Source organism: Amborella trichopoda, chromosome 2, assembly GCF_054954075.1.
Source record: "Amborella trichopoda isolate Santa Cruz 75 chromosome 2, AtrichopodaSantaCruz75HAP2 v2.0, whole genome shotgun sequence".
NCBI lineage: Eukaryota > Viridiplantae > Streptophyta > Magnoliopsida > Amborellales > Amborellaceae > Amborella > Amborella trichopoda.
Genome location: NC_142337.1, coordinates 67,029,428 through 67,053,296, shown reverse-complemented (window position 1 = coordinate 67,053,296; position 23,869 = coordinate 67,029,428). Strand labels below are relative to the sequence as shown.

At 37.0% G+C, this 23,869-nt stretch overlaps 2 protein-coding genes and 1 pseudogene across 9 annotated transcripts; 1 reads left to right on the top strand and 2 right to left on the bottom strand.

Moving 5' to 3' along the window:
• Nucleotides 1–381: 381 nt before the first annotated feature.
• Nucleotides 382–5,544, top strand: LOC18430168 (transcription factor PHYTOCHROME INTERACTING FACTOR-LIKE 15). Of its 4 annotated transcripts, none has more exons than XM_088859638.1 (9): nucleotides 382–1,424; nucleotides 1,650–1,826; nucleotides 2,033–2,820; nucleotides 2,973–3,074; nucleotides 3,167–3,232; nucleotides 3,336–3,401; nucleotides 3,645–4,142; nucleotides 4,698–4,803; nucleotides 5,102–5,544. In XM_088859638.1, the coding sequence occupies exons 2-9, from the start codon at nucleotides 1,793–1,795 to the stop codon at nucleotides 5,110–5,112; spliced, it is 1,671 nt and encodes a 556-aa protein (XP_088715764.1). In that variant the 5' UTR covers nucleotides 382–1,424; nucleotides 1,650–1,792; the 3' UTR covers nucleotides 5,113–5,544. The 4 variants fall into 4 exon arrangements, with proteins under 4 accessions (XP_088715764.1, XP_088715763.1, XP_088715760.1 ...); XM_088859637.1 differs by having other exon boundaries at nucleotides 382–1,446; XM_088859634.1 differs by having other exon boundaries at nucleotides 1,650–2,820.
• A 3,231-nt stretch (nucleotides 5,545–8,775) lies between these two features.
• Nucleotides 8,776–11,834, bottom strand: LOC105420335 (putative pentatricopeptide repeat-containing protein At3g01580 pseudogene; annotated as a pseudogene). Its single transcript, XR_016050277.1, has one exon. The product of XR_016050277.1 is annotated as a putative pentatricopeptide repeat-containing protein At3g01580 pseudogene (transcript).
• A 2,289-nt stretch (nucleotides 11,835–14,123) lies between these two features.
• LOC18430169 (SNF7 family protein) lies at nucleotides 14,124–22,095 on the bottom strand. 4 transcript variants are annotated; one of them, XM_006840329.4, is made up of 8 exons: nucleotides 21,479–22,095; nucleotides 20,245–20,301; nucleotides 19,634–19,801; nucleotides 19,258–19,440; nucleotides 18,363–18,493; nucleotides 17,623–17,791; nucleotides 17,060–17,189; nucleotides 14,124–14,574 (listed from the first exon to the last, which is right to left on the bottom strand). In XM_006840329.4, exons 1-8 carry the CDS (start codon nucleotides 21,665–21,667, stop codon nucleotides 14,375–14,377), a joined length of 1,227 nt encoding a protein of 408 aa, XP_006840392.1. In that variant the 5' UTR covers nucleotides 21,668–22,095; the 3' UTR covers nucleotides 14,124–14,374. The 4 variants fall into 4 exon arrangements, 3 of the variants coding, with proteins under 3 accessions (XP_006840392.1, XP_020520601.1, XP_088715759.1); XM_020664942.2 differs by having other exon boundaries at nucleotides 19,634–19,763; XR_016050276.1 differs by lacking the exon at nucleotides 18,363–18,493.
• Nucleotides 22,096–23,869: the final 1,774 nt, after the last annotated feature.

Below are 23,869 nucleotides of genomic sequence, written 5' to 3'. Positions count from 1 at the left end.
CTCTAAATAGTCTACTTATTTCTTTATTAGCTAAAGTTAATAAAGCAAATATATATTAACCAATAAACAAACTAAATAAACTACTAACCGCAATTTGTCCCTCAATTTATAAGTTATTAAACCTTAGAAATATAAAGAAATAGATATTGTTTAAAAACTAAACCATATCTTTTATTCTTTAGCCCACAAGTGATATCTATTAGATAAGAGATTGGTTGGCCCCTCCTCAATCATTATTAACCATGGTTAACCAATAAACAAGGCAAAGTCTAACCCTGGTAAAGTTAAAAGTCTATTACCAGTCGGCTACTATTCGTTCGTTCTTTTTTTCCGCTCTTTTGGCCTGTGCTTTTTAACCTCTCACCCGTCTTTCACGACCTCGTTGATGCGGTGCGCTTGAAGTCCCCACTCGAAAGTATCAGATACGTTCTGGGTTTTTTTATTTTCATATTATTCGATAATCTTTGGTAAAATTTAAGGGATGGGTATCTGTTTTTCTTCTAAATTGTTCGTTGGTTTTTGTTTTTTTTAAGTATTGTTGGGTTTTGATTGTGGTATTGTTAAAATGTGAGGAATGTGAAGAATGGGTTTTTCTTTGTTGTGATTAAAAGGTCGGTTTTTAGATCATCTCAGACGAAGCCGAGATGGGTTTTGAATTGGGCTATGCGAACTGTGAGGTTTTTGGAGGAAATGTTTCATTTTCCACGGATTTGCTGATTGCCAAGGGCTGGATTTTGGGGATTTATTGGGTTTTTCTTGTTTTTTTATGGATTCAATACTGGGAAAAGAAAATGTACAAGTTTGTTATGAACTTTGAGAGTGGAAGGTTTCATGTGTTTCTGAAGCTGGTGTGTTTGGAGGTTTGAGAAAAAGAAAAACTGGGTATTTATTCTCTTGTTATGTTTTAAGTGAGATGGTAGTAAAAGATTGAGGTTTTGATTATTATTTGAATTAGAATAATAAAGCTTAAGTTTGGACCGTGGTTGTTGAAATAATTTGATTAAGGCAAAGAATAATTCTTAATTTCAACCTGGCTTGTTAAAATAAAGTTGGAATATATAAATGGCTTTTCTGTGGAGTAAACGGGGTGGTCTTTTTTTTTAATTTAAACCAAAATAAATAAATAAATAAAAGTTTTTGACTGAGGTTGTTAGGGATGAAATTGTGTTGATTGGGTTTGTCCGATAGAGGTTTTATTGGTATTGAGATTAGATTTTGGGGAGGGGGGTATGGACTGGCCCAATAATGTCGTATTTTATATTGTGGCATGAGCCAATCTGGGCCTGATTGAAGACAGTGTGACAGTGGTTTCTTCTTGGGGTTCATACCATCATGCCCTACTCTCAATTCCATCATATGACAAAGGAGAAATGGGATTTTGCTCAGCCCAAGATGACTAATTGTTCCACAGATCTTGCTTTTGTGTGAGTTCAATCCATCCAAAATGTAATTTCCCTCCCTTTCTCTTTTTATGTTCTTTATATTTCAATACGGTTTTCTCTATACTCCATTTCTTCGAAATCGTAGTGAATTTGTTTGAACCCCTTTGGGTTTTCTGTGTTTTGTTTTCACTGAATTATGTTTTTTTGGTTTTGCATTGCTTGTTTGAGTTTTTCCCTAGTGGAAGTTTGATCTCTTCTTTTGGGCAGGCCTGATCATGAATTTGTGGAGCTACTTTGGGAGAATGGCCAGATTGTGCTGCAGGGTCAGACCAGTAGAAATAGGAAGGATGCCTCTTCATCTGGTTACTCTTCACATCCTCCAAAAACCCATCTAAATCATAATAGTGGTGATGCTGTCCTACCCGTGGCTTCAAAGGGTGGAAGGTATGGAACTCTGGAATCTGTTCTCCATGATTTCTCTTCTGGTCAGGCTTCTGGTTGCCCCTTAGTTCAAGAAGATGAAATGGTGCCTTGGCTAAATTACCCACTTGATGATTCCTTGGAGAGAGATTATTGCTCAGAATTCTTCCCCGAATTGTCAGGGGTCAATCTCACTCCTCTTTCTAAGCCAACCAATGTTGTTGTATCAGAGAAAGCTTGCAATTTGGACACTACAAGCCATAAGAATTTGTCTATGGAGCATAGCTCCCAGGCCCCCTCCAGATTAAGGGCACTCCAGCCTTTTAACTCTCAACAAGGTCAACCTTCGAACCCGATTCTTCGTCAATTTCCCAGCAATACCCATAAATCTTCCTGTGGGAATTCTTCCTCCCCAGGTGCAAATCCAGCAATTGGGATTGTTAATTCGAAGACTGAGCAGCCAAACCATGGATCTACAAGGCCTCCTCAGCCCACCCATACCAATTTGATGAACTTTTCCCATTTCTCTAGGCCTGCAGCTCTGGTTAAAGCGAATCTTCAAAGCATGGGCATGGCTGGAAGGCTCAAGAACAATAATGACAAGGCCTCTGTTACTGATAGCAATCCAGTGGAGTCTTCAATAGTGGATTCAGCTGTTGTTTCAAAGAGTGGCAAAACCAAATTGGATCAGCAATGCCAGGCATCTTTGCACCCTACAAAGGCAAAAGACATTTCTTCATCACCTGCTAGAGAGAAGCAATCTGTTGAGGAAGATGTTATGTATGTAGAGGATGCTTCTACTTCTCAAAATAGGTCTCCTGATCGCACGCTTTGCCCTAGTTCGAGCTTTGCAGCAAGCACCGCATTGGGAATATCTGAGAGTGTAAAAGCTGTCGAGCCAGTGGTTGCTTCTTCTTCTGTTTGTTCAGGAAACAGTGGTGGTAGGGTATCGAAAGAGCCAAGACATGGCTTAAAGAGGAAGGTGGGGGAACAGGAAGAATCTGGGTATCAAAGTGAAGTAAGTACATTCAGACCCTCCTCTTGATAATGTAAAAACATGAGTTGGCTTTCTTATAGTTTTAGTCACATAATATTCTGGTGCATTTTATGATTTTCCATGAGCCTCAAAGTTTTGTCACATACCAAATTAAGTTTAAATTTGCGTTGTAGGATGTTGAAGGTGAATCAGTAGGCACGAGGAAACAGGCAACTGGGCGGAGTGCAACCACCAAGAGAAGCCGAGCTGCTGAAGTGCATAACTTATCCGAGCGAGTGAGTGATATAGTTTAGTTCTTAAGTATCAGGAAAATATGTTTTCTACTTGGGGTTGAACGAGACAATTTGTTTTGAATGCTTGCATGTAGAGGCGACGAGATAGGATAAATGAGAAAATGCGTGCCTTACAAGAGCTCATCCCCAACTGCAATAAGGTACTGGTATCAATTTCCCTGTTCTTGCATGGGCTTCTAATTCCGTAGTGCTTTTAGCTTGCCCTATCACGCTCACTGTTTACTTTAAAACTGTTTATATTAGGTGGATAAAGCTTCAATGCTCGATGAGGCAATAGAATACTTGAAAACACTTCAGCTTCAGGTTCAAGTAAGATATCTTTAAAGTAGTATGGGACTATGGGGGTTTTTGTCGGATGAGTCTGCCTTTTAACCACATAAATTTTGACTCTTTTGGACATCATTTTAGTACACCACTTTAGTACCCGTTTACCAACACAAATGCATGCGTACGCGTGCCTGCACACAAGTGAGATATGTTGTCATTTGTTCCATATCAGTTCTCCCGCCTCCTTGTAACTCTGGTCTTATTGTGGCTTCTTTCTTTGCATAGATCATGTCAATGGCAAGTGGGATGTGCATGCCTCCGATGATGATGACTGCTGGGATGCAACACATGCCGCCACCACACATGACACACTTCTCACCAATGGGAGTAGGAATGGGCATGGGTATGGGCATTGGAATGGGCATGGGGATGGGTATGCTCGACATTGGTGGTTCTCCTGGTTGCCCATTGATTCCATTACCCTCAATTCGTGGACCCCAAATTCCATGCTCTTCAATTTCAGGGCCTATGGGCTTACCTGGGATGCCTGGTTCAAATCTGCAAATGTATGGAATGCCTATGGCTAGAGCTCCCTTCCTTCCTTTTTCTGGGTTTCCTCAAGCAAAGGCAGTTGCAGGACCTGATATATCAGCCCCGACAAGTTCGGGGGCATTTTCTGAACTAAATCCCCCGTCTAGTTCAAAAGACCAGATGCAAAATCTGATCTCCCCTAATGTGCAGCAAAAGGTCACTGATAGCCAGCAGCTGGAGGCCTCAAATCAGGTTTCTTTCGCATGTTTCTTCTCCTTTTACTTATTGTTAAAAGATATTTGGGGAATTTCTAATTTGATTCTTTGACATGTTGTTCCTCTGCATATGTGGGTTGATATGTGGGTTGTGTTTTAAAATTACACTTGTGTTCATTCTCCTGTTAATAAAAGAAATTCAAAATTTTAGTTGAATAACTTTTTTTTTTCTGTAAAATATTTGTTATTTTGTCATTTTTCAAGGACGAATTTGGGTGATTTTGGTGCCCTTGTAGGAATCTAGAGGTTTCACTTTCAGATGGGAGTTTTAGTGGCAACAAATGAACTTCAAAGTTAAGAGAGTAAGGCAAGGAACTAAGATAAAAAAGAGCAATCATTGTTTCTGTTAGGGAGAGTTAAGAACTCCAATGAATATTTGTATGAAATTACTCATTTGCCCCCTGTTAGGAAATTAAAGAGGATTACAAAATCGCTTGTTATTGTTTGTGGACATTTTATTCCATGTCTTAGGAAATATTTTATCTGTTATGTGTCACTTATTGATTGATTACCTTTTTATGTCATTTGCCAGGTGATAAGTGAACACTCTGCACAACCTAACTTGGTGCCGGGACATAATCAATCATCCCAAGTTATTGGCTCCAATAGAAATGGTGTCGCCCCTAATGGAACTACAAGTAAGTGATAACCAATTTCTATATACTAACATGGCAGCTCTTTCTTTTGACTAAATATGACAATAGTCATGTCAATTTATCAAGGCAAATAACTTTTTCAGGTTCACATATTTGGTCCACGTTTTTTATGACCTCCTTGCAGTTTACTACTCCTTTGACAAAATATTTACAAATTATTGCAGCAGTGCTGCCTAACTAACATTATACCCGTGTAAAGCAATTATTTCAATAAGCAAAAAAGGATTAAGCATTTGAATGTAACGGAAGGTCACTAACTTATTGACTTCTTCACTTGCAGGCTATGATTGATTTTCTTGAGTCCTTTTTTGTACATATGATGGCTGGAAAACTCCAGTGGTGAGAAGCGTTATATGCCACACCCATTTAAATTATTTGTTCACACTTGGTGAGCTGTGATCTACTTTCGAGGACAAAGGTTCTTATTGACAGGATCAGGCAAACTTTTGAACAAGCAGGTACTTAGTTCTAACCTTAGGATAAAATTTTGGGTCCTGCTTCTTTAGGTAGCAGAAGTGGATGTTGGGTTTTGGAGAGAAGAATTTGCATTATTCTCCTTGTACATTTTTGTCAGTGGGTTCTTCATTTGTGGAATATCCAGGCTCTTCAATACCTAAACAAATATGTAATAATGAAAAAAAGGTTTGGTTTTAACCTTTTTTTTTTTTTTTTTGTAATCATGTCTGTTGACATAGAGTAATGTTAAATTGGCCCGTATTCTTCTATGCGTCCCATTGCTTTATTGTCTTTCTTTTTGAAAAGTAATTTGTATATGCATGTTGTTGATTGGTATAATGTGTGTTCAGGAAGGTCTACCGTGCTTGGTATTGGGTTTGAGAATTGTATTAGTTTCTGCTTAGTTCTTACCTTCTTGGTAAATTGTCTTATCGCTTCTTTTTCACATTGATTATTGACACCTAAAATCATTTTGGGATTGTTCCTCTTGATGTCTTCTGCAATTTTCCTGCACAGCAGTATTTTCCTAGGCAAATGTGAAAAAACCATGATATCATAGAAATTTGTGAAATTGGTTGAATCCAAATATGATTAAAAAAAATACCAATGATGGCTTACTTGTTCTGAACTATAGAAAAAGTATATTATGAGTCTTACTCATTGGAAGTGGTCAAGAACAATAGAGTTTCCAAACATTGCTATAAAGGGGAAAGCTTGTTTCAATTCTCAAAAAAAAAGAAAAGAGGAAAGCTTGTTTCAATTCTCAAAAAAAAAAGAAAAGAGGAAAGCTTGTTTCAATTCATCCTCGAAGCGCCTGTATTTTCTCGTCCAAAAGGTCGCCGTACTTGTGGGGTCTAAGTGACTGATTTTGGCACCTTATGAGATTTTTTGTTTTTGGTGGTAAATTAGCTTTTCATGTATGAGGATCTGATGCTCTCGCCTAAGTCTGGGGCTCAAGCAAGTTGCCATAGTCAATCAAGATCTTGCACTGACAGCACTCAGTTGTTATTCTATTTGTATGCTACATTTTTATTCCATAGGAATCCAAGGTGATATTTACATCCTGGGGTTACTAGTCATTCTATTGAGAAAAAACAAAACCTTATCTCTGCATGTTGATTTAGGAAACAGAATGGGCTGATCCATCTTTCCACTCTCTGCATGTTCATTTAGGAACCTCTCTCTCTCTCCATCTCTTTCTCTCTCACACACACACGTAAGCACGCATACATGCACAAAAGTTTGCTTTATTGAGGATTTTGGTTTGAGTTCAACACTGCATATTACCTTTTAGAAGTTTAGTACCAGCCGAATTCTTTCATCTGTCATGTAATGTCGTTGGGGATATGCAGAGGAGTGACTAGAAAAGCGAATGTTGATACTGTTCTATCTATTAAACTAGGGTATGAAGACTATTGACCTTGATTTTTGGTTGGCCTCTCACTGTTATGAACCTACTTTCCACTAAGGGAAAGTAGTTTATATAGCCACCGCTTCATACAGCCATAACTCAAATCTCGCTGGAAAATACAACTTCAGCATCAAAAAATCTAGAAATCGATCATTGCTATTTTGACAACCATGAATTTGGAGGGTAAAAAGAAAGTGATTTCAAGCCACTTACAAATGGTCCATCTTGTAACACTCTTCTTTTGGGCCATCAATTTCAAGTCTTTATTGACCACTAGATCCGCACCATTGATTTGCAGGCCATCACATGTGTTTACAGCACTTGTTTTTACATTTCTAGCGGGGTTTTGAGATGTGGCGTTACCAAATTTCATAAAGCCACATCCTTATTAAAATCTCATCCTTCCACACAGGAAATAGGTCTGTAGTAAGTTTTTCAAGAGTCTTTAATAAGTTTATAGCATTAAATGAGGTATTAGAGGTTTTTCAGGGTTAATAACAATTTTCAGATTTTTGAGTTTTCCTAAGGAGCTATTCTTTTGCATCCCTTTGACCATAAGAGAGAGAGAGAGAGAGAGAGAGAGATCCTTTTATATGTTGGCATTAGTAATGGTTCACCTTCCAAAGAAGTACATTGAAAAGCTCAACTGTCAAAGTGCCTAAAAATAAGAATAACCACTTCAACTTTGAAACTGCTGGCCCCTTGATCATTTCCTTACAACAAAACATTTTTCTATTGGTAGCAGACTAGCAGTTTCAACTTTCAACATCATCGAGGAATAATTTAAAGAGAATGAAAAGGAGGAAAAACTGGTTATCTTATTTTAGGTAGAAAGTCATGGAACTTTTCCTTTCCTTTCCTTTTTCTTTCTCTTTTTTTTCCTTTTTTTTTTTTTTTTTTTTTTTTTTTCGGTGGTGAGCTTTTTCCTGCATAAAATTGTTGGACAAATTTTCCTATAGAAGATTCTTTGAAAAAGATTAAATTTATCTTACACTTAAAGAGTTAAATGCATGCACTTCGTATTTCAATAAAAAGTAGATTTTTCCCATCCCATATGCCCCTGACTTCTATTGCAAATCACTTTAGATGGATGTAACTTCTGTTAAAGAGTAGGTATGCTCTGCTTCTGCGAGGGCATATACTGTGCATCTACTCCCTCAATCAAATGACCTACAGGATCGGGATATTCCACTATGAAAGTTTGGAAACAACTTAATAATCTATTTTCAAAAGATGAAATTTGAATTCTGAATTTCCCATTGACACTTAGATCTCACCCTATAAGCACTTAGATCTCACCCTTCAAAAATAAGATGGTGTCACTTCAATCTTGAGACATCATTTGTTTTAGTACATGAGAGTTCAATTTGGAATTTTTTTTTCAAAAAGGTTTATGCAAGGTTGACAACTTAAAATGTACATCATTTGTTTTAGTACATGAGAGTTCAATTTGGAATTTTTTTTTCAAAAAGGTTTATGCAAGGTTGACAACTTAAAATGTAGAATTAAGGTGCACCTCTAAAGGTGCGGTTTGTATAGAGCCTAGGCTCTAAACAATCAAATTGGAGCCTACCTTCAAATAGTGTCAAAAAATGTAGTTTCAATATTGGAAATCATTGTGATAGCCTTAAAATATATTTTCATCTGTATTTATAAAGTTTAAAGCTTCAAAAATAATGTAGATCGACAAATCTATGAAAACTTGAAAATCTTTAAAATTGATAGTCCAAAAATGTGTTACAAAAAACACTATTTTCAAAACTTGAAATCCATTTTTTTCTCATGTCCATCCATCTTGATGTTAAGATGATCAATTTGAAGATGTTTGGGCATCAAAACAACCATATCTAGTGAATTTTTTTAGGTAGGCCTCTAATTTAATTATTTAGAGCCTCGGATCTATATAAACTTTTCCCAGCTCTAAAATCTTTCGAAAAATGTTGTTTCGAAGTCGGAAAAACATCTAATTGATCATCTACATGTCAGATGTATATATATATGAAAAAAAAAAGAAGAGAGATTTTAAGTCCCAACAATGGTACACCTTATAACACATTATCTAGACCTTCCATTTTCAAATTTTCATGTGCGCATAAATCTGCTTGATTTGAACTATTTTTGGAGTAAAATTTTACAACTATAGATAAAAATAGATTTTGGCACCATCTCGATACACTAAAATTTCATCTCATGACAAAGTTGGGAGGTGCACCTAACTTTAATTGTTGAAGGTTAGCTGCAACCTCATGCAAACCGCACCTTTTCCTTTTACTAAGGTTGGTTGTATTGGTTGACGAGGTTATATCCCCAAAATATGGGGCCCTAAAATTACTCCTATACTGGGTTTGGGTTTGGGTTTGGGTTTTACTTGAGGTGTATAATCCTTTGGCTTTGTTTAATGATGAGACATATCACTGCTCCAAAAAGGTCACCACGGTACTTAATAGACGTGTCATTGGTTCATTGCCTGGGGACTATAAAATGAGTACCCAAGAGCCCGCCCTTCTTTTTCATCATGCCCTTCAATATCAAGCAAGGAAAAGCTAGTATCAGGAGCATAACCCTCATTCTTCATGTGTAAGATCAAGCTTTTCAGAGCCTCATATGCTTTAGCCCTATCAGGGTGTGATCTATCTCTTGCTAGAAATGAGTTCATTGACCCTCCAACCTCAACCCAACTGACCCCAGGATTCTTTGAAATCCCTCTTTCTCTCATCAATTTTCTTACTTGCATTGCTTCACCCAATCTGCCCGAAGCTGCATATATGTTTGATAAGAGCACATAATACCCTGCATCACTTTGTTCCATCTTGAAAAGCTTCTCCGAAACCTTCTCAGCTATATCAATCCTATTATAAACTCTACATGCTCCAAGAAGGCTTCCTAAAACATCGATACCGGGCTCTATTTTCGTGGCTTTGATGAACTCCCATGCTTCATCAAGGCAGCCTGATCTCCCAAGCATATCAACCATGCAAGCATAGTGTTCCATCTCGGGTTTGATGCCATAATCATCAGTCATGGAATTGAAGAAAACCCGACCTCTTTCTACCAGTCCTCCATGGCTGCAAGCCGATAAAAGTGCAAGGAAGGTAACCTTGTTAGGCTCCACTCTCTCTCTCTCCATTTGGTTGAAGAGAGAGAAAGCATGGTCTGTGTTACCATGCATTCCATGTGCTGCTATGATTGAGTTATACGTAACAATGTCTCGCTCTCTCATCTGTCCAAAGACCTTCAAACCGAGCTCCAAATGCCCACATTTACAGTACAAATCAATAAGCGCATTCCCAACGTTTACCACTGACCCAAGGCCAGCTTTAATGGCATAGCCATGGATTTCTCTTCCGTGCTGCAGAGTTGCCAAGCTAGTGCATAACGGAAGAACACTCACAATAGTAACAGAATTGGGTTCAGTTCCAGTATCTCTGATCGTCCTCAGCAATATAAATGCCTTATCCAAATCACCACACTCGGCATATCCATTAATTATAGAGTTCCAAATTGTAACATCTCTATCTTGCATTATCTCAAAGACCAACTCTGCCCATTTCATGCATCCACATCTGGCATACATATCGATCAGTGAGCTTCCCACAAACACATCAAACTCAAACCCATTTCTAATTACATTACAATGGACCTCTTTCCCTTTATTCAACATATTTAAAGCACCAAAACAAGGAAGGACACTAGGAAATATAACTGAATTGGGTCTAATACCTTCTCTAATCAGACTAAGAAAGAGTTCCAAGCATTCTTTGTACTCGCCATTTTGTGAATAACCTGCAATCATACTGCTCCATGAGATCAAATCCTTATCTTCTATACTGAGAAAAACAAGCCATGCTTCTTGGGTTCTGTTACATTTGGAGTACATATCAACAAGTGCATTCATCACATTCAAAGAACCATCAATTCCACTCCTAATTGTAAAACTATGGAGCATTTTTCCCTGTGGAAGTGCAGAGGAGCGACTACAAGCAGGGAGAATAGCCGACAACATTGCAGGATCAGGCTTAATGCCCTCTGCTCTCATCTTAGAGAACAGAACAAGAGCTTTAAGCCAATGCCCATTATGCACGGTGCCACAAATCATGGCCGTCCATGAAACCAAATCTCTGTAAGGCATTCCTTCAAATACTTTTTGGGCCTCAATTAAGCTTTCACATTTCTCATACATGTCTATGAGAGCACAGTCCACAAACATGTTGGGCTCATAATTCTTAGAAGATTCACTTAAAAAATTGATGAATTCGTGGATTTTTTTGCCTTGTTCAAGCCAACATAAACCAGCACATGCCTTCAAAACGCAGGGAAAGGTGAAATTATCAGGGATTAGGCCTTCATCAAGTAATAAACTATAGAGTTCAAGGGCCTCCACAAAAAGGCCCTGGTTTATGAACCCTTTGATGATTGAATTATAGGCAAAAAGAGACCTTTTGGGGAGGTGGTTGAACACAAGAAGAGCTTCTTGAAAGCTATCGCAGTTGACATAGGCATTTATAAGCTGAGATAACAGGGTTATATTATGTGGGTAAAAGCCCTTGATTAGCAAAAGGCTATGGCTTCTTTTGGTTCTCCTTAAAGACTTGAGCTTGGAAGATGTTTTTAAAAGAGAGAAAATCGTCTCAAAATCTAATCTTTGGGGGTTCTCTAACAGTCGTTCAATTGCCTTTTTGCCCTGATTTGTTGTAGCCAAATCAGAATCAAGATTTGCAATAAAAAGACATGTTTGAGAGCTCTTGTTCCTATGCTTAAATGGAGCTTGAGTTGGAGAGATAGAGTAAGAAGGAAATAAATGCTTGGCCCGGGTGACTTTGGTTTCAACAAATTTGACGAACCAGAGCATTGCTGAGGTGAAAATTTCATGGTACTAACCACATAGAAAAATGAAAAAAAAGACGATGGGTTTGAACCGGGGGTCGTGAACTCTCAATATGCTGAGATTTCCTTGTTCTAATAATTAGCTTTTTTACTTACCAACCACTGATCAATCTTGGAATGGACCGAGCCTATTTTACAACATGTTTTTAGCTTTTGTTGGGCCAAACGCCAAAAACCCATACTTCGAAAGAGCTCAAGAGTATGAGAAATAAGAGCAAGTTAAATCTTATTCACCCAAAAAAGGATAATCAATCGGTACTGTCCATCCTTCCAAGATCAAGTTAACTAATTTATAAACCTAGAGGGCCGGTGGAGCACAAACTTATCTTTCTTTCTTTTTTAACATTGAAACATTACTTTTATTTACTATAAACCCTTCCAGTTACAAGGGGAACGAAATACATAAAGGTACATCACATGATATTGGTAATCACCAATGAGGATTGAAAGGCACCCTCTATTGGCTAAAGAATTTGCTTAAGCGTTTGCTTCACGGCAATAATGGAGTATTTCAACTTCAAGTGATTGAAGAATGTTACTAATTTTATGAAAAATGGAAGAGACTCTCTTAGGAACTCTCGCTTCTCTTTTACACCATGCTATAATATTCGTTGAATCCCTTTCAATACCATTTCCTCCCCTCAAATTTTGAAAGCAATTTAATTCCCTCCAATGGACCTCTAGCTTCTACCTCATTGACTGTTGTATTACCACAAGGACCAGAGTAAGACAATAGAATCTTTCCAAGATGATCTCTAATAAAACCCCCAAAACCCGTCGTTCTTGGATTTCTAAAGGAACTGCCATCAAAGTTGAGTTTATAGATATTTGAAGGAGGCAGGATCCATACTGCACGTCTGATTGCTTTATAGCTATGAAGATTAGCTACTTCATTAGGATGCATTATTATAAAACTTTTGGGAATACATGCACAATCCTTACTCGTAGAACACCAATCTGCAACTAATGCTAAGATATTTGATTTAAGGATAGATTCTTCTAACATAACTCCCTCAAAAACTCTTCTATTTCGCTCTTTTCGAATTCCCCAAGCACGCTCACCCAAACTGACCTCCATAGAGCAATACTTAGCTTAAAGATCCTTGGTGTTATCCACTGTTCAAGAAGAGATATTGTATTTCTTAGTATGGGTACTTGAAGGTTGAACAACTGACGGGCTCCACTCTACAAATTCAAAGCAAATAGGCACTCCAAGAAAAGATGAGAAACACTTTCGATGTCAGCTTTGCATAAAATGTAGACATTGACGATATTGAAGCCCCATCTCCTAAGATTGTCAATTGTTGCCAGACGTTCCTGACAAAGGATCCATAAGAACATCTGAATTTTTGTGGGGACATTGATCTTTCTAGTCATTCGCAGCCAGGGATTCAATGCACTGTGATGATTTTGAAACAACAAACAGTACATTGATTTAATTGTGAAATCCCCAAACCTCATACATTCCCAAACAGTAGAGTCTACTTCATTGGGTGAAATGGCCTATTCATCAAGTTTTGATGCCTCAATGAAAGAATCACGGCCCCTCTTGTACCTACAAGTTAAAGACCAAAGCAATGATAGTAAAAACACCCCCACTTGCCATTTTTACAATAGCCCAGGGATTCAAAACTTTGGTAAAACCCTCCAGATATTGGAGTCCTAAAGGCTCATTCCCCAACCATTTATCAAACCAAAAGAGGGTTTGATCTCCACCACCAACCGCCTTCTTGATGTAGTTCAAATAAGTCCCTCTACAGTGATCGATGCATCTCCGTAAGAAAGAAAAAATTAGATTTATTTATTGGACTCTTAATGAGTCCCATAAGGGTATCTTCTTCATATTTATCTCTTAAAACCTCCACCCAAAACGCATTTTGCTAAATATGTATCATCAACCACCTCTTTGTCAATAAAATAGAGTTCATGAAATTCAATCTTCTAATACCCAAACCTCCTTCCCTAATCGGATTGCAAGTTGATTCATATTTCACTAGATAAAGTTTCTTATCTTTGTCCACATTCCCCCATAAAAAGTTTTTCATTAATCTCTCAATACGTTTGACAATTTGCTTAAGCATATAAAATAAGGACAAAGTTTACTAGAAGATTGGATAAAATGGATTTGATTTAAATATATCTTCCTCCCAAAGAAAAGGTCTTGGCCTTCCATAATCCAACTTTTTCTAACATCTTTCAATAATTGGGTCCCAAATTGTCTTTCACAGTTTGGTATCCACTAAGAAATGCCCAAATGCCTATAAAGAAACTTTTTGTTACTACAACCCAAAAGCTTCGCCAGCCTACCCACCAAATTATCTTCACATCCTATCCCATACTTATCATATATTATATGATAATCTTGATGAAAGAAGTGGGGTTAGAAAAGTGAAGAAAAAAACTACCTTCACAGAGAACTGTGTCATTCCAATGAGTTTTCCCAAGCCATGCAATAAAATTAGGAGAGTTAGAAGACGTATACAATGTGAAATTTTGATGTTTCGGGGGGGGGGGGGGGGGGGGGGGGGGGGGGAGAGAAAGCAACCAGATATTTCATGCACAAAATGCCCTGCCAAGTATACAACAAAGAAAGCATAGGTTTTACAATCTCACGCTAATGAAGATCAAGAACACCTGCTTACAAATGCAGCCACCCAATTTTACATCTAATGGTCAAAATTAATTGTGACCACCTTATATCAAAGATAAATGGTCTCATTGTGCATACTTTTCCTATATATAATACATATTCAACTTTTGACACACAAAAGAAAAAAGAAGAGAAGAAGAGGATCAAGGAGACTAAGCAGGCTCAAGTGTAAGCTTTGACAAGCCTTTACTCAAGGATTGTGCCAATTCTTGTGTCTCCTCTTGCGCTGCTTTTGACGCATTCTTTGGAACAGTTTCATGAACTTTCACTTCTCCAATTTCTTCTTTCAATCTCTTGAATTCCTCCTCCACTTCTTCATCTTCCATATCCAAGTACGAAAATGGAGGTAATTCTGTTATGAAACAAATTCTAATCAGCATGTTACAAACATGAGATGACATGTAGGGGAAAACTTACAACACTGGTGTGGCATACAATATATGGTACACTGCAGGGAAATCCACCATTTACATATGAAAGATAGCAGAGATTAACAGTAGTCATGGTGAATCTCTACTGTAATGATTGGGTTGGATGGTGTATGCCCCATTGTGTACCATACCACAGAGTCATCAATCACTGGTAGAGGTATAGTTTCCTCTTCATGTATATAAAAGGTGCCCAGAAGAGAGAAAGAATAGCCTGCATGCTTCATGAGCAGCTTAGATATTATGAAAAGAATATTTTTCTTAGTTTGTTCAAAGGAGTCTTTTTCTTAACTAGGACATAAGGGACTGTAATGAGAATATTATTAATTATTATTAGTTTTTAAATTGTGAAAACAATCATATAGATCATGTTTCAGTTGTTCAGCAGTAGGATGCATGTGGTGCAAATGTCGTTTGTTCTTGAAGATGATACACATATATGCTTAAATGTAGCATTAGGAAATTTTCACTGTATAGTTTCATAAGCCCATCAATCGAACACTACAGCATTCAAGAGATCACAAACTCAACAATTCCCCAGGAGTTTTTGGTAGTTTTGTGGGACAATTAGCTGTGGGAAATTCAGGTAAGAAGAATAGAGGAATCAAGGCCAGAAAGATCTCATTTCTTGCAATGACAAAATTAAAAATAAAAATAAAAATAAAACCTCATTAATGGCCACAAATAGTTGCAAACAATATCAACGAGCTATGGCATGTTTATAATAGAAATTATGCCTCTGGCTTATTGCCTTCTTGACCTCTATGATTAGTTGTGGTGCACAGATTACAAACAACTGAACAATCATTAGTTTGAGATTGATGCAGCACAAAGAATTAGCACAAAATCAATGTTCTTGATATCTAGAGAATAGAATGACATCAACCTTGAATAGATACTCCATGTTTGTTACAATAAAGAGAAGGCACACCATAAAGTTTATTACCCTGTGCATATCCATTGACTAAGATCTGAAGTGAGAACCCTACAATGCTATCAGAATTATAAGGAGAGCATCAACTACACAAATATTGCATCATGATTCATTTGAAGTTAACTAGCAACTCTGACTTTTTAATAGTATAGGACTCGTCTGCTGCTTTTAGAAACTTCAGAATTGCATGTTCTACCTAGAATTTGAAACACTTCTGTTGTTTTTATCTTCTGATTTGTATGACATATTTCTGAGAGAATAGTTGGTATCCTCTTCGTTCAAATTGATGAAAAAGACATTACATAAAAGATTTAGGAAAAAGTCAGCAAAAAATTAGTCAAACCAAAGAGAAATGTTTTCTCTTCTTTTTTTTCCTCTTTTTTTCTTTTGAAGAAAGTGACACTTATATTGAGTATTGTCCGTGACAATATACACGGGTTAAAAAAATAAAGTGTGTCAAAAATTGGGATCAGGCTCCGACTTGCCAGGAGTCCAATTCAATTCGCCAGGTCCAACTCAAGCGTTTCCCAAGTCACACCGGGCCACACAGAAATTAACCAAAAAAAAAAGGAGAATCCGAGTCAGCTCGGTAATTTTGCATCGCTACGAAGAAGTGGCTACCTACATTTCGGGTGCTTGAACCAAAGAGAATTTCACAGTTGTTGGAAATGCCTATGATTCCGATTTGCTTTAGGAATCAGAATCGCATGTGCCATAGGATTCCTGATCTCGGAATCACCTCCCTATAATGAAAATCATTAGAGGTGTGATTCCCAATAATCGGAATCACAATCCAATAAAATAGGAACCATGATTCCTATTTGTAGGAATCGGTGTCCCATCATGTTGGAAACGAGTTTCCAACCTTCGCACATGACCCCAAACTTTTCAATGGCTTCCAGAAGCGTGATCCGACGAAAAAGTAATCGTGACTCCTATATTATAGAAATCATTATCCCCATCAATTTGCAACAAATTGTAATATGATACGAAAGGGTCCCTCGAACTCTTCTTGAAGCTCCTTTGGCAACGTACAATTTGTGAACACATTTCATTCAACATTTGCATTTGAATCTTGATTTCATGCCATTAGAACTTGATTCGATGTTGATTGAAACATTTCTCAATGCATTACAAACTGTACCTTTTCACAATATGGATCTAGCTTCCAAACATGGATTCGCAATTCCTAGAAAATTGAAATTAACATTTCGCACACCTTGAATCGCATTGTTGTGCAACTATGAATCACAAATTCTACGATATGGAATCTAGATTCCAAGCTTCTAGGAATCGAGATTAAAATAATAATCTGGAATACATTTCGAGAAACTTGAAAACGTGATTCCAATCTTCTATAATTGTGTTTTGTCTTGGGAACCGCAGAATCGCGATTCCGAATCGGAATCGCTTCCTCGGTACACGATTTGGGTAACTATAAATAATGTAACATGACAAAGAATGCTTAAACTTACGTAAAGCTTCGTCTATTTGTTTTTGGGAGGAAGCCCCCTCATTAAGCTCCTGGAGACATATCTGAACCTCTTCCATGCTGATACCATTTTCCTTTATAGCACGAGCTCCAATCTGGATGGCTTCATTAACCTGCCAAATATGATACAAAGGATAAACACCATTAATTTTGACAAAAGGCATGCATACAACAATAGATCTATAGAGGTTCCTTTATTTTTTAAAAATGGAATTTAGGGAAGACCAGAAAATCTGCCGATTTATCTTATTAGTCAATGGCTATCAGAAAGCTTATTAGTCAGATAAAAAGAAAGAAAGGGCCCTAAGGATGTTTTGCTTATTATCTTTGGTCTAAAAGTTGGTTTCCACAATGAGAGTTCTGTGTTTTCCCCATACAAGAAACAAGAAAGCTACCCCTTACAGGAAACAAGAAAGTGACCCCTTACAGAGCAATGCCCTCCCCCACCCCCTTCCCACCCCACAAAAAAAAAGAAGGAAATAAGCAAATAGGCAAAGAAAAGAAAAGAAAAGAAAAGGTATTCACTAAACCTATTCAAGACCTGACCTTTTTCGTGGATTCAGCATCAGCAATGAGTCCAAGAACTTCATCGACCCTATTGATGAATGACACACATTTCGTTCTGCTTTCTGAGATTGACTTTGAGTGCCGCAGGTAACCAACTGCAGCTTGTTTGCTTCCAGACTTGACTAAGGCTAGTGCAGATTTCCTTGCACTGTTAATTAAAAAAAAAAACATTTTTATTGCCAAAGACAACACAGAAACTATCGGTCTTTTCTATGATTGTCTGCCGTTGATATTTTATAGAAAAATTAAAAGTTCATACTTTCTATGGTGTTGCCTACTTGCAATAACCATTCTTGCTCAACACCAATGCTATGATAGTTGCATAAATGTTCTCCCATAGACACCAGTCTCTCATTCATCCAGCAACGTTCCTTAGGTCTTTCAAGTAATAATTAATATCTTGCCCCACTTGTCAAAGAAACTATCCTTCAATATATTTGAATAAACTCTTCCAGATTAAGTCGTGATATCTCCTTTAACATAGATATTCCAAAAATGCTAATTAAGATTTTCATCCAACTACTTCCACTATTAAATCTTGACTTAGGAGTCCTTCCTGACCACGATTTATTTAGCTTCCTTTTCCTTTCTATTGACTCTACAAATTTTTCTTCACAACATACGTGACTGCAACTAGGACAGATATTGATAAATTCCCTCAAGCAAGAATTTTCATATATGAAAATCATAACAGATAAATGAGAAAAGGAATTTATTACTTCTCATAACGTTGGTTGAGCACTTCAAGCTGGTGTTGAAGCCTTTCAAGTGTCCACACTAATCGTAATGTGTCATAATCGAGGCTTGAAGTAGCAGGAACAACAGCTGGGACAAGAGATAATTTGACACCCTGAACATTATAATACCAATGTCTCAAATATGCAAAAGCTGTAGGAGCCAAACTAAAATATAATGCTTTAACTCAGGCATGCATTGGCAAGTGTGCACACGCGCGAGTGCGCACATGGACAAAAGATTTTGAGGTGGATACACATGAAATAAGAATTCCCAAAGTAAATTCAGTTACTATCACATCAACCATATCCAATAATATATTGATCTTGCTAACACCTTTGGGGCCTATTTTGTTGTGGTGAACAAGTGGCTGCATGAAACTGCCTTATTGGTCATGGGGGCAAACCAGCTTTTTTTAAAGTATACCATATCACCAAAGCATGTTTTTCCCTACAAGCAGAGGCAAAATCTTGTAGAGATTGGCCCCATATCAAGCACCTGATAGAAAGAGCCCAAGTATAAAGCCAACCCCTCACCAATTTCTATGCAATCCAAACAGGCCCCTCAATAACTGAAATCATCCATGATAATACCCCCAACTCCAACCTGAATCATCAAATTTGACTTTAAATGGTCATTCCCTCCCTGCATACAAGCAGTTAGTCTTTTAATAGTTTTATTAGGTTGTGGTTGATCTTCGTGTACTACTTTCCACCAGTGTCGATTATGCTTGTTTTTCACTTTTTTTGAAATTTACCCAGGTTTCTGTTGTACGTATAATTTAGCATGCCAGTGGGTTCTCTCAGGTTTCTCCTTTTGTTTTCTGAAATTTTCATGCAATACAATTACAATTGTGATATAAAGTTAACATTAAGGCACCTCAATGCAATCCTTTTTGTTGATTGACAGGTACCGTGCTCTTCCACACCCTGACAAATAACTCATGACAGCAGCAGCTTCATCATTTCCTTTACAAAGACTCTGGAATTTTGCCGTAGTTATCACACAGCTGGAGGTCCAATGGCTTTCAGATAAAATCCCCACAACTTGAGAAGCTCTCTCCTGAAAATTCAATTGTATTCTGAGTAGCAGACTTTATATTACAAGCTAATTTAAGTCTCTCTGCTCCTACAAAACAGTGTAAGAAAGTCTTGACAAATCTGAAGTTAGATTTTAGGTTTTTTTTCGGCCTCCTGGCCTAGCTTACATAGAGAAATATAAAGGGAAAGGAAACCCCAAGAATAAGAAGACATACCTGCACTAGACTCGCTAAAATTAGGCGATCTTCAATAGTACTTTGAGGCCCTGATAGGGATGTAGACACCAAGTTCATTACTTGTTTAAACATGTGATGGAGATGACTGCTGGAAGGATCCTTTAGGTCCCTGCTCCTCACAATATCACCTGTGTTACACATTTCTAGCTGATGGAAATGCCAAAAAAAAAAGATGGGACATGAGAAGCTATGAGTTTAGACTCATGGAGATACCAATAGAAAGTTATGGGTTATGCTTACAGGAAGAACATATAGAGATAACCATCAATGCCAGAAAACAACTACAGTACAAAAGTGCCCAAATTTCAACCTGTAGTATGCCCACTGGTAATGAAACTCAGGCAAATTATTATCACTTCTCTTTGTCTAGGAAAGGAAAACCATAGGTATAGCTATTCATCAGTTCCAATCCACTGATATCTCATGCAAAGGTCACAGAAGTTCATGAAAAGTTCATCACCAACTTTATAATTACAGGGAAAGACAAAACCAACTCATGAAGGCCAAATGAGCACTGGGGCACCACAATTCATATGAATTGAAGAACACCCATATTTAAGAGTGATATCATATTTGAACAAGAAGCTCACCAATACATGGTCGATACATAATGGCGTCACACCTCGTTGAACAAACCACTTGCCCACCTGCATAGAACAAAACAATGGTAGTTCACAAGTACGACCTTCTTGTATTCAATATGAAACAAATGGGAAAAATACTTCCGCACCAGTTTGAGTTTAGACTAAGAAAATAGGACATCACACAAAGTAAATTAGTCAACGGAATGGAAGTACCTAACAATAAACAAACATAAAAGTTCCATAATAGATGTTTGCTAATTTAGATGTCCAAAGACTTCAAACTGTATTATTTATTCCTAGTCTAAGGCCCATTCGGATGTCACCTTTTTGGCCATGGGATAAAATTCTCTTGTAGTTGCTCCTGAATAGGTGGCATGCCAGCTCAGCATGCCACAATTGAAGGGCACAAGTTCAGGAATGTAACCCCCTAAGCAGTGGTGGCATTTTGCCTGATAGTGAAAGGAGAGGAGAAAATTGCTGGTATCTGGAAGAGCTTGCATATTGTTATAGGTCATTATGACCACGTAAGAGTGGATATTTTCACGGTAGCCCCTAAAGGCAGGTAAAGATAAGGCTCTGGTATGGTTACCGGGATGTCCAAACGTGGCTTAAAAAAAAAAAAAAGTATACATGAATAATACTTGTGCAGAAATTCCTATCAAAATGTTCAACAGTCAAACTGATGCATTGCCTCAATAGGTCAAAAGATTCACACACATCATTTAAAATTCAACCTCCACAAAACTATAGGTTTCCAATCTCAGGTCAGTTTTGTTTTAATTTTCTAAGCTCCTCAACGATATTCTATTTTTTTAACCATAGAAGATAAAGTACAAATTTCCTTACAGACTTGAGCTATGTATACACAACCTATGATGGTAAATCAAATAGATGTTGCTTATAAACAAAAGGAACATTGTTCAATAAACAATGGCATAAATGGACGTATGATGAAGAGTTTCTAATACATGAGTAGATAAAGTGAACACAATAAAGAAATTTGTGAAAGCCTCTAATTTTTTTATTTAATTTGAATTAAACCTGCACTGAATCATGAAAATTTTACCAAATGAATTCATCATACTCAGTAACAAAACATCCCCAAGTTAATATTACCCCATTGCGATTCTTGAAAACTATTGTTACAATGAACTAAGACAAACCAGTTTAAGGGAAGGAAAAGAAAAGTAACAAGATTCAAAAGGGCAATATAATTGCTAAAGGTCAGATATCGGCCCACCTCAGAAGCTGAGATAATAATGATATCGAGATGTCGAGCTACTTTGATAATGAGTTCTCTCCAAAATAGAAATCTTGCTTCCCAATCTGATCTCTGACCACTGAAAGCCTTGAATCTTGCCATGGCCACTACCCCTTCATCCCAGTCCGGCACCTCTTGTCTTATGAAATCAGCCACTGATAAAGTCATGCTGATCTAGAACCCTAGTCTTATTTCTGCTTCAAACTTATTCCCTAAAATAGATCCTTCCATTAATCATGTTTCAGACATAACCTGGAAAGCCTAATTTTCTCAGTAATGCAATAACATCTCAACCCATAAACCTTATTTTTTCACCTTCTGCTTACTCATCTCAACCAAAAACTCTATTTCTCCTTTTGCTTCAAACTCATCTCATTCAGAAACCTAACTTTCGTTATGCTTCCAGCCAGAAACCCTAATTTCCCTACTGTTTCAGACTCATATAAACCAGAAACCCCAATTTTTCTTCCGCTTCGAATTAATTCTCATCCAGAAACCCTAATTTATTTCATTCCCAACCAAAAACCCAAACTCAAACCATTTATCTTCCTCTGGTTATGACATAAAAATCCCCTAAGTATCTTACGATTAAACATGAGAGCTTGAAAGAGGTGGAATGTGAGTAAAAACAAAACCCTAAATGCAAGTTTCGCTTTCATTTGAGTTTTGAGGAATTGAAAACTTTCCCGCGCAATTATCTAACCGTGAGCTTTTTCCTTTGCTTGCGACCCCCAAGTTCTTCTGCAAAATTGAGACAACCCGCAAGATTAGGAAATGGTTTTGGAAACGAGCGCGTATACTATGCTCCCGCGGGAGCATAACTGAACACTAACTTGGAAATATCTTTTGATACAAAATTACCCTTTAGGATAAAATTTATATAATTTTGACGCCTCTAAATTATTTTGAAAAAGGTTATTTTGATGTTAGAAAATATCTAATTGATCATCCGGACATGAGATGCATAGATATGGAAAAAAAAAGATATCTCAAATTTGTACATCTTGCATTATCTCAACTGTCTATTTTTTATATTTTCATGTGTTTATAGATTTGTTTGATTGGAATCATTTTTTGAGTCCACAATTTTTATAATAAAAAATAAAAATAGATTTTTACACTATCTTAAGAATTTTGGTGTAATTTTTATAATCATAAATAAAAGTAGATTTTTACACTATCTTAAGAATTTTGGACACCAAAATTACATCTCATAACAATGTTTGGAAGTACACCTTATTCTGATTGTTTAAAGTTGCAACTTTATGCAAACTGCATCTTTTTTAAAAATACCCAAAAATCTTGAGTTTTGTAAACTTGGATCTCACCCCTTCAAAATTTTGATTGTTTCTATTCAATCTTATGGTATTATTTTTTAGCATGCAGAGAATGCAATTCGAAAAATTTTTTATTGGGTATATAGTATATGCACTGAATAAGTTACATCTCCAAAATCTGAGGTTCTAAAAGTATACCTTGGGTTTTGCTCGAAAAGGAAATAAATAATATGCTCCCTCTAGAGGAAAAGGTGTAGAAACCCTTAGAAACTCACAAAAAAATGCTTGTTTTGGTTGGAACATTCTCTAATTAATCATCGGAGAGTTATGGATAGGAGGAAGTCAATATAATGTGAAATAATTCTGGTTGGAATTAATGCACGAGTATTATTCCCATTATAAAAATCTAACATGCTAGTAAATCATCTTGACCTTGGGATTTACTATTGTTTAAGTGTTATTCTAATACCCCTTGATGCCTGAAATAATCCTTTTAAGTATACTATTTACCAAAACCATATGCACTCCATAAAATCCAATTCATCCATTTCAAATCAAAACCCCATGACTCATAATTTCCTACAAAATCCCCGAGCCCTCTCTATCATAGGCACTCTCCTAATTTAATTTGCATATTATGTCAAGGCATGTTGTCACATATTCTAGAATTTATACACTTTGGAGTAATTAATATACTATATGTGATCAATCTTCCCTGAATGAAGGTTGACTGTGGACAAGATATTATCAAAGGAAGTACTCTCCCCAACCTCCCTGCAATAATTTTTCTTATGATTTGTTAAAGAACAATAAGTAATCCTATGTGCATTTTATCATGTAGGCATGAAATAATGGTTTCCTTTAGAATTAGGGTGATTTGATTTTATTCAATAGCCTTATTGATGACTATCAAATAATTAATGTACCATCAGAATAATGTCTTGCTTAACTAAACTCCAAAATTGTAAATGACTTCGCAGATATCTTTGCACCAACTTGTATACTTCTTCCTGAAGCAGCACGTTCACATGCACAATAGAGAGGTTACAAGTATGAAGCTTTCGATGGGAAAGCTTCATATTCCAGGGGTGGT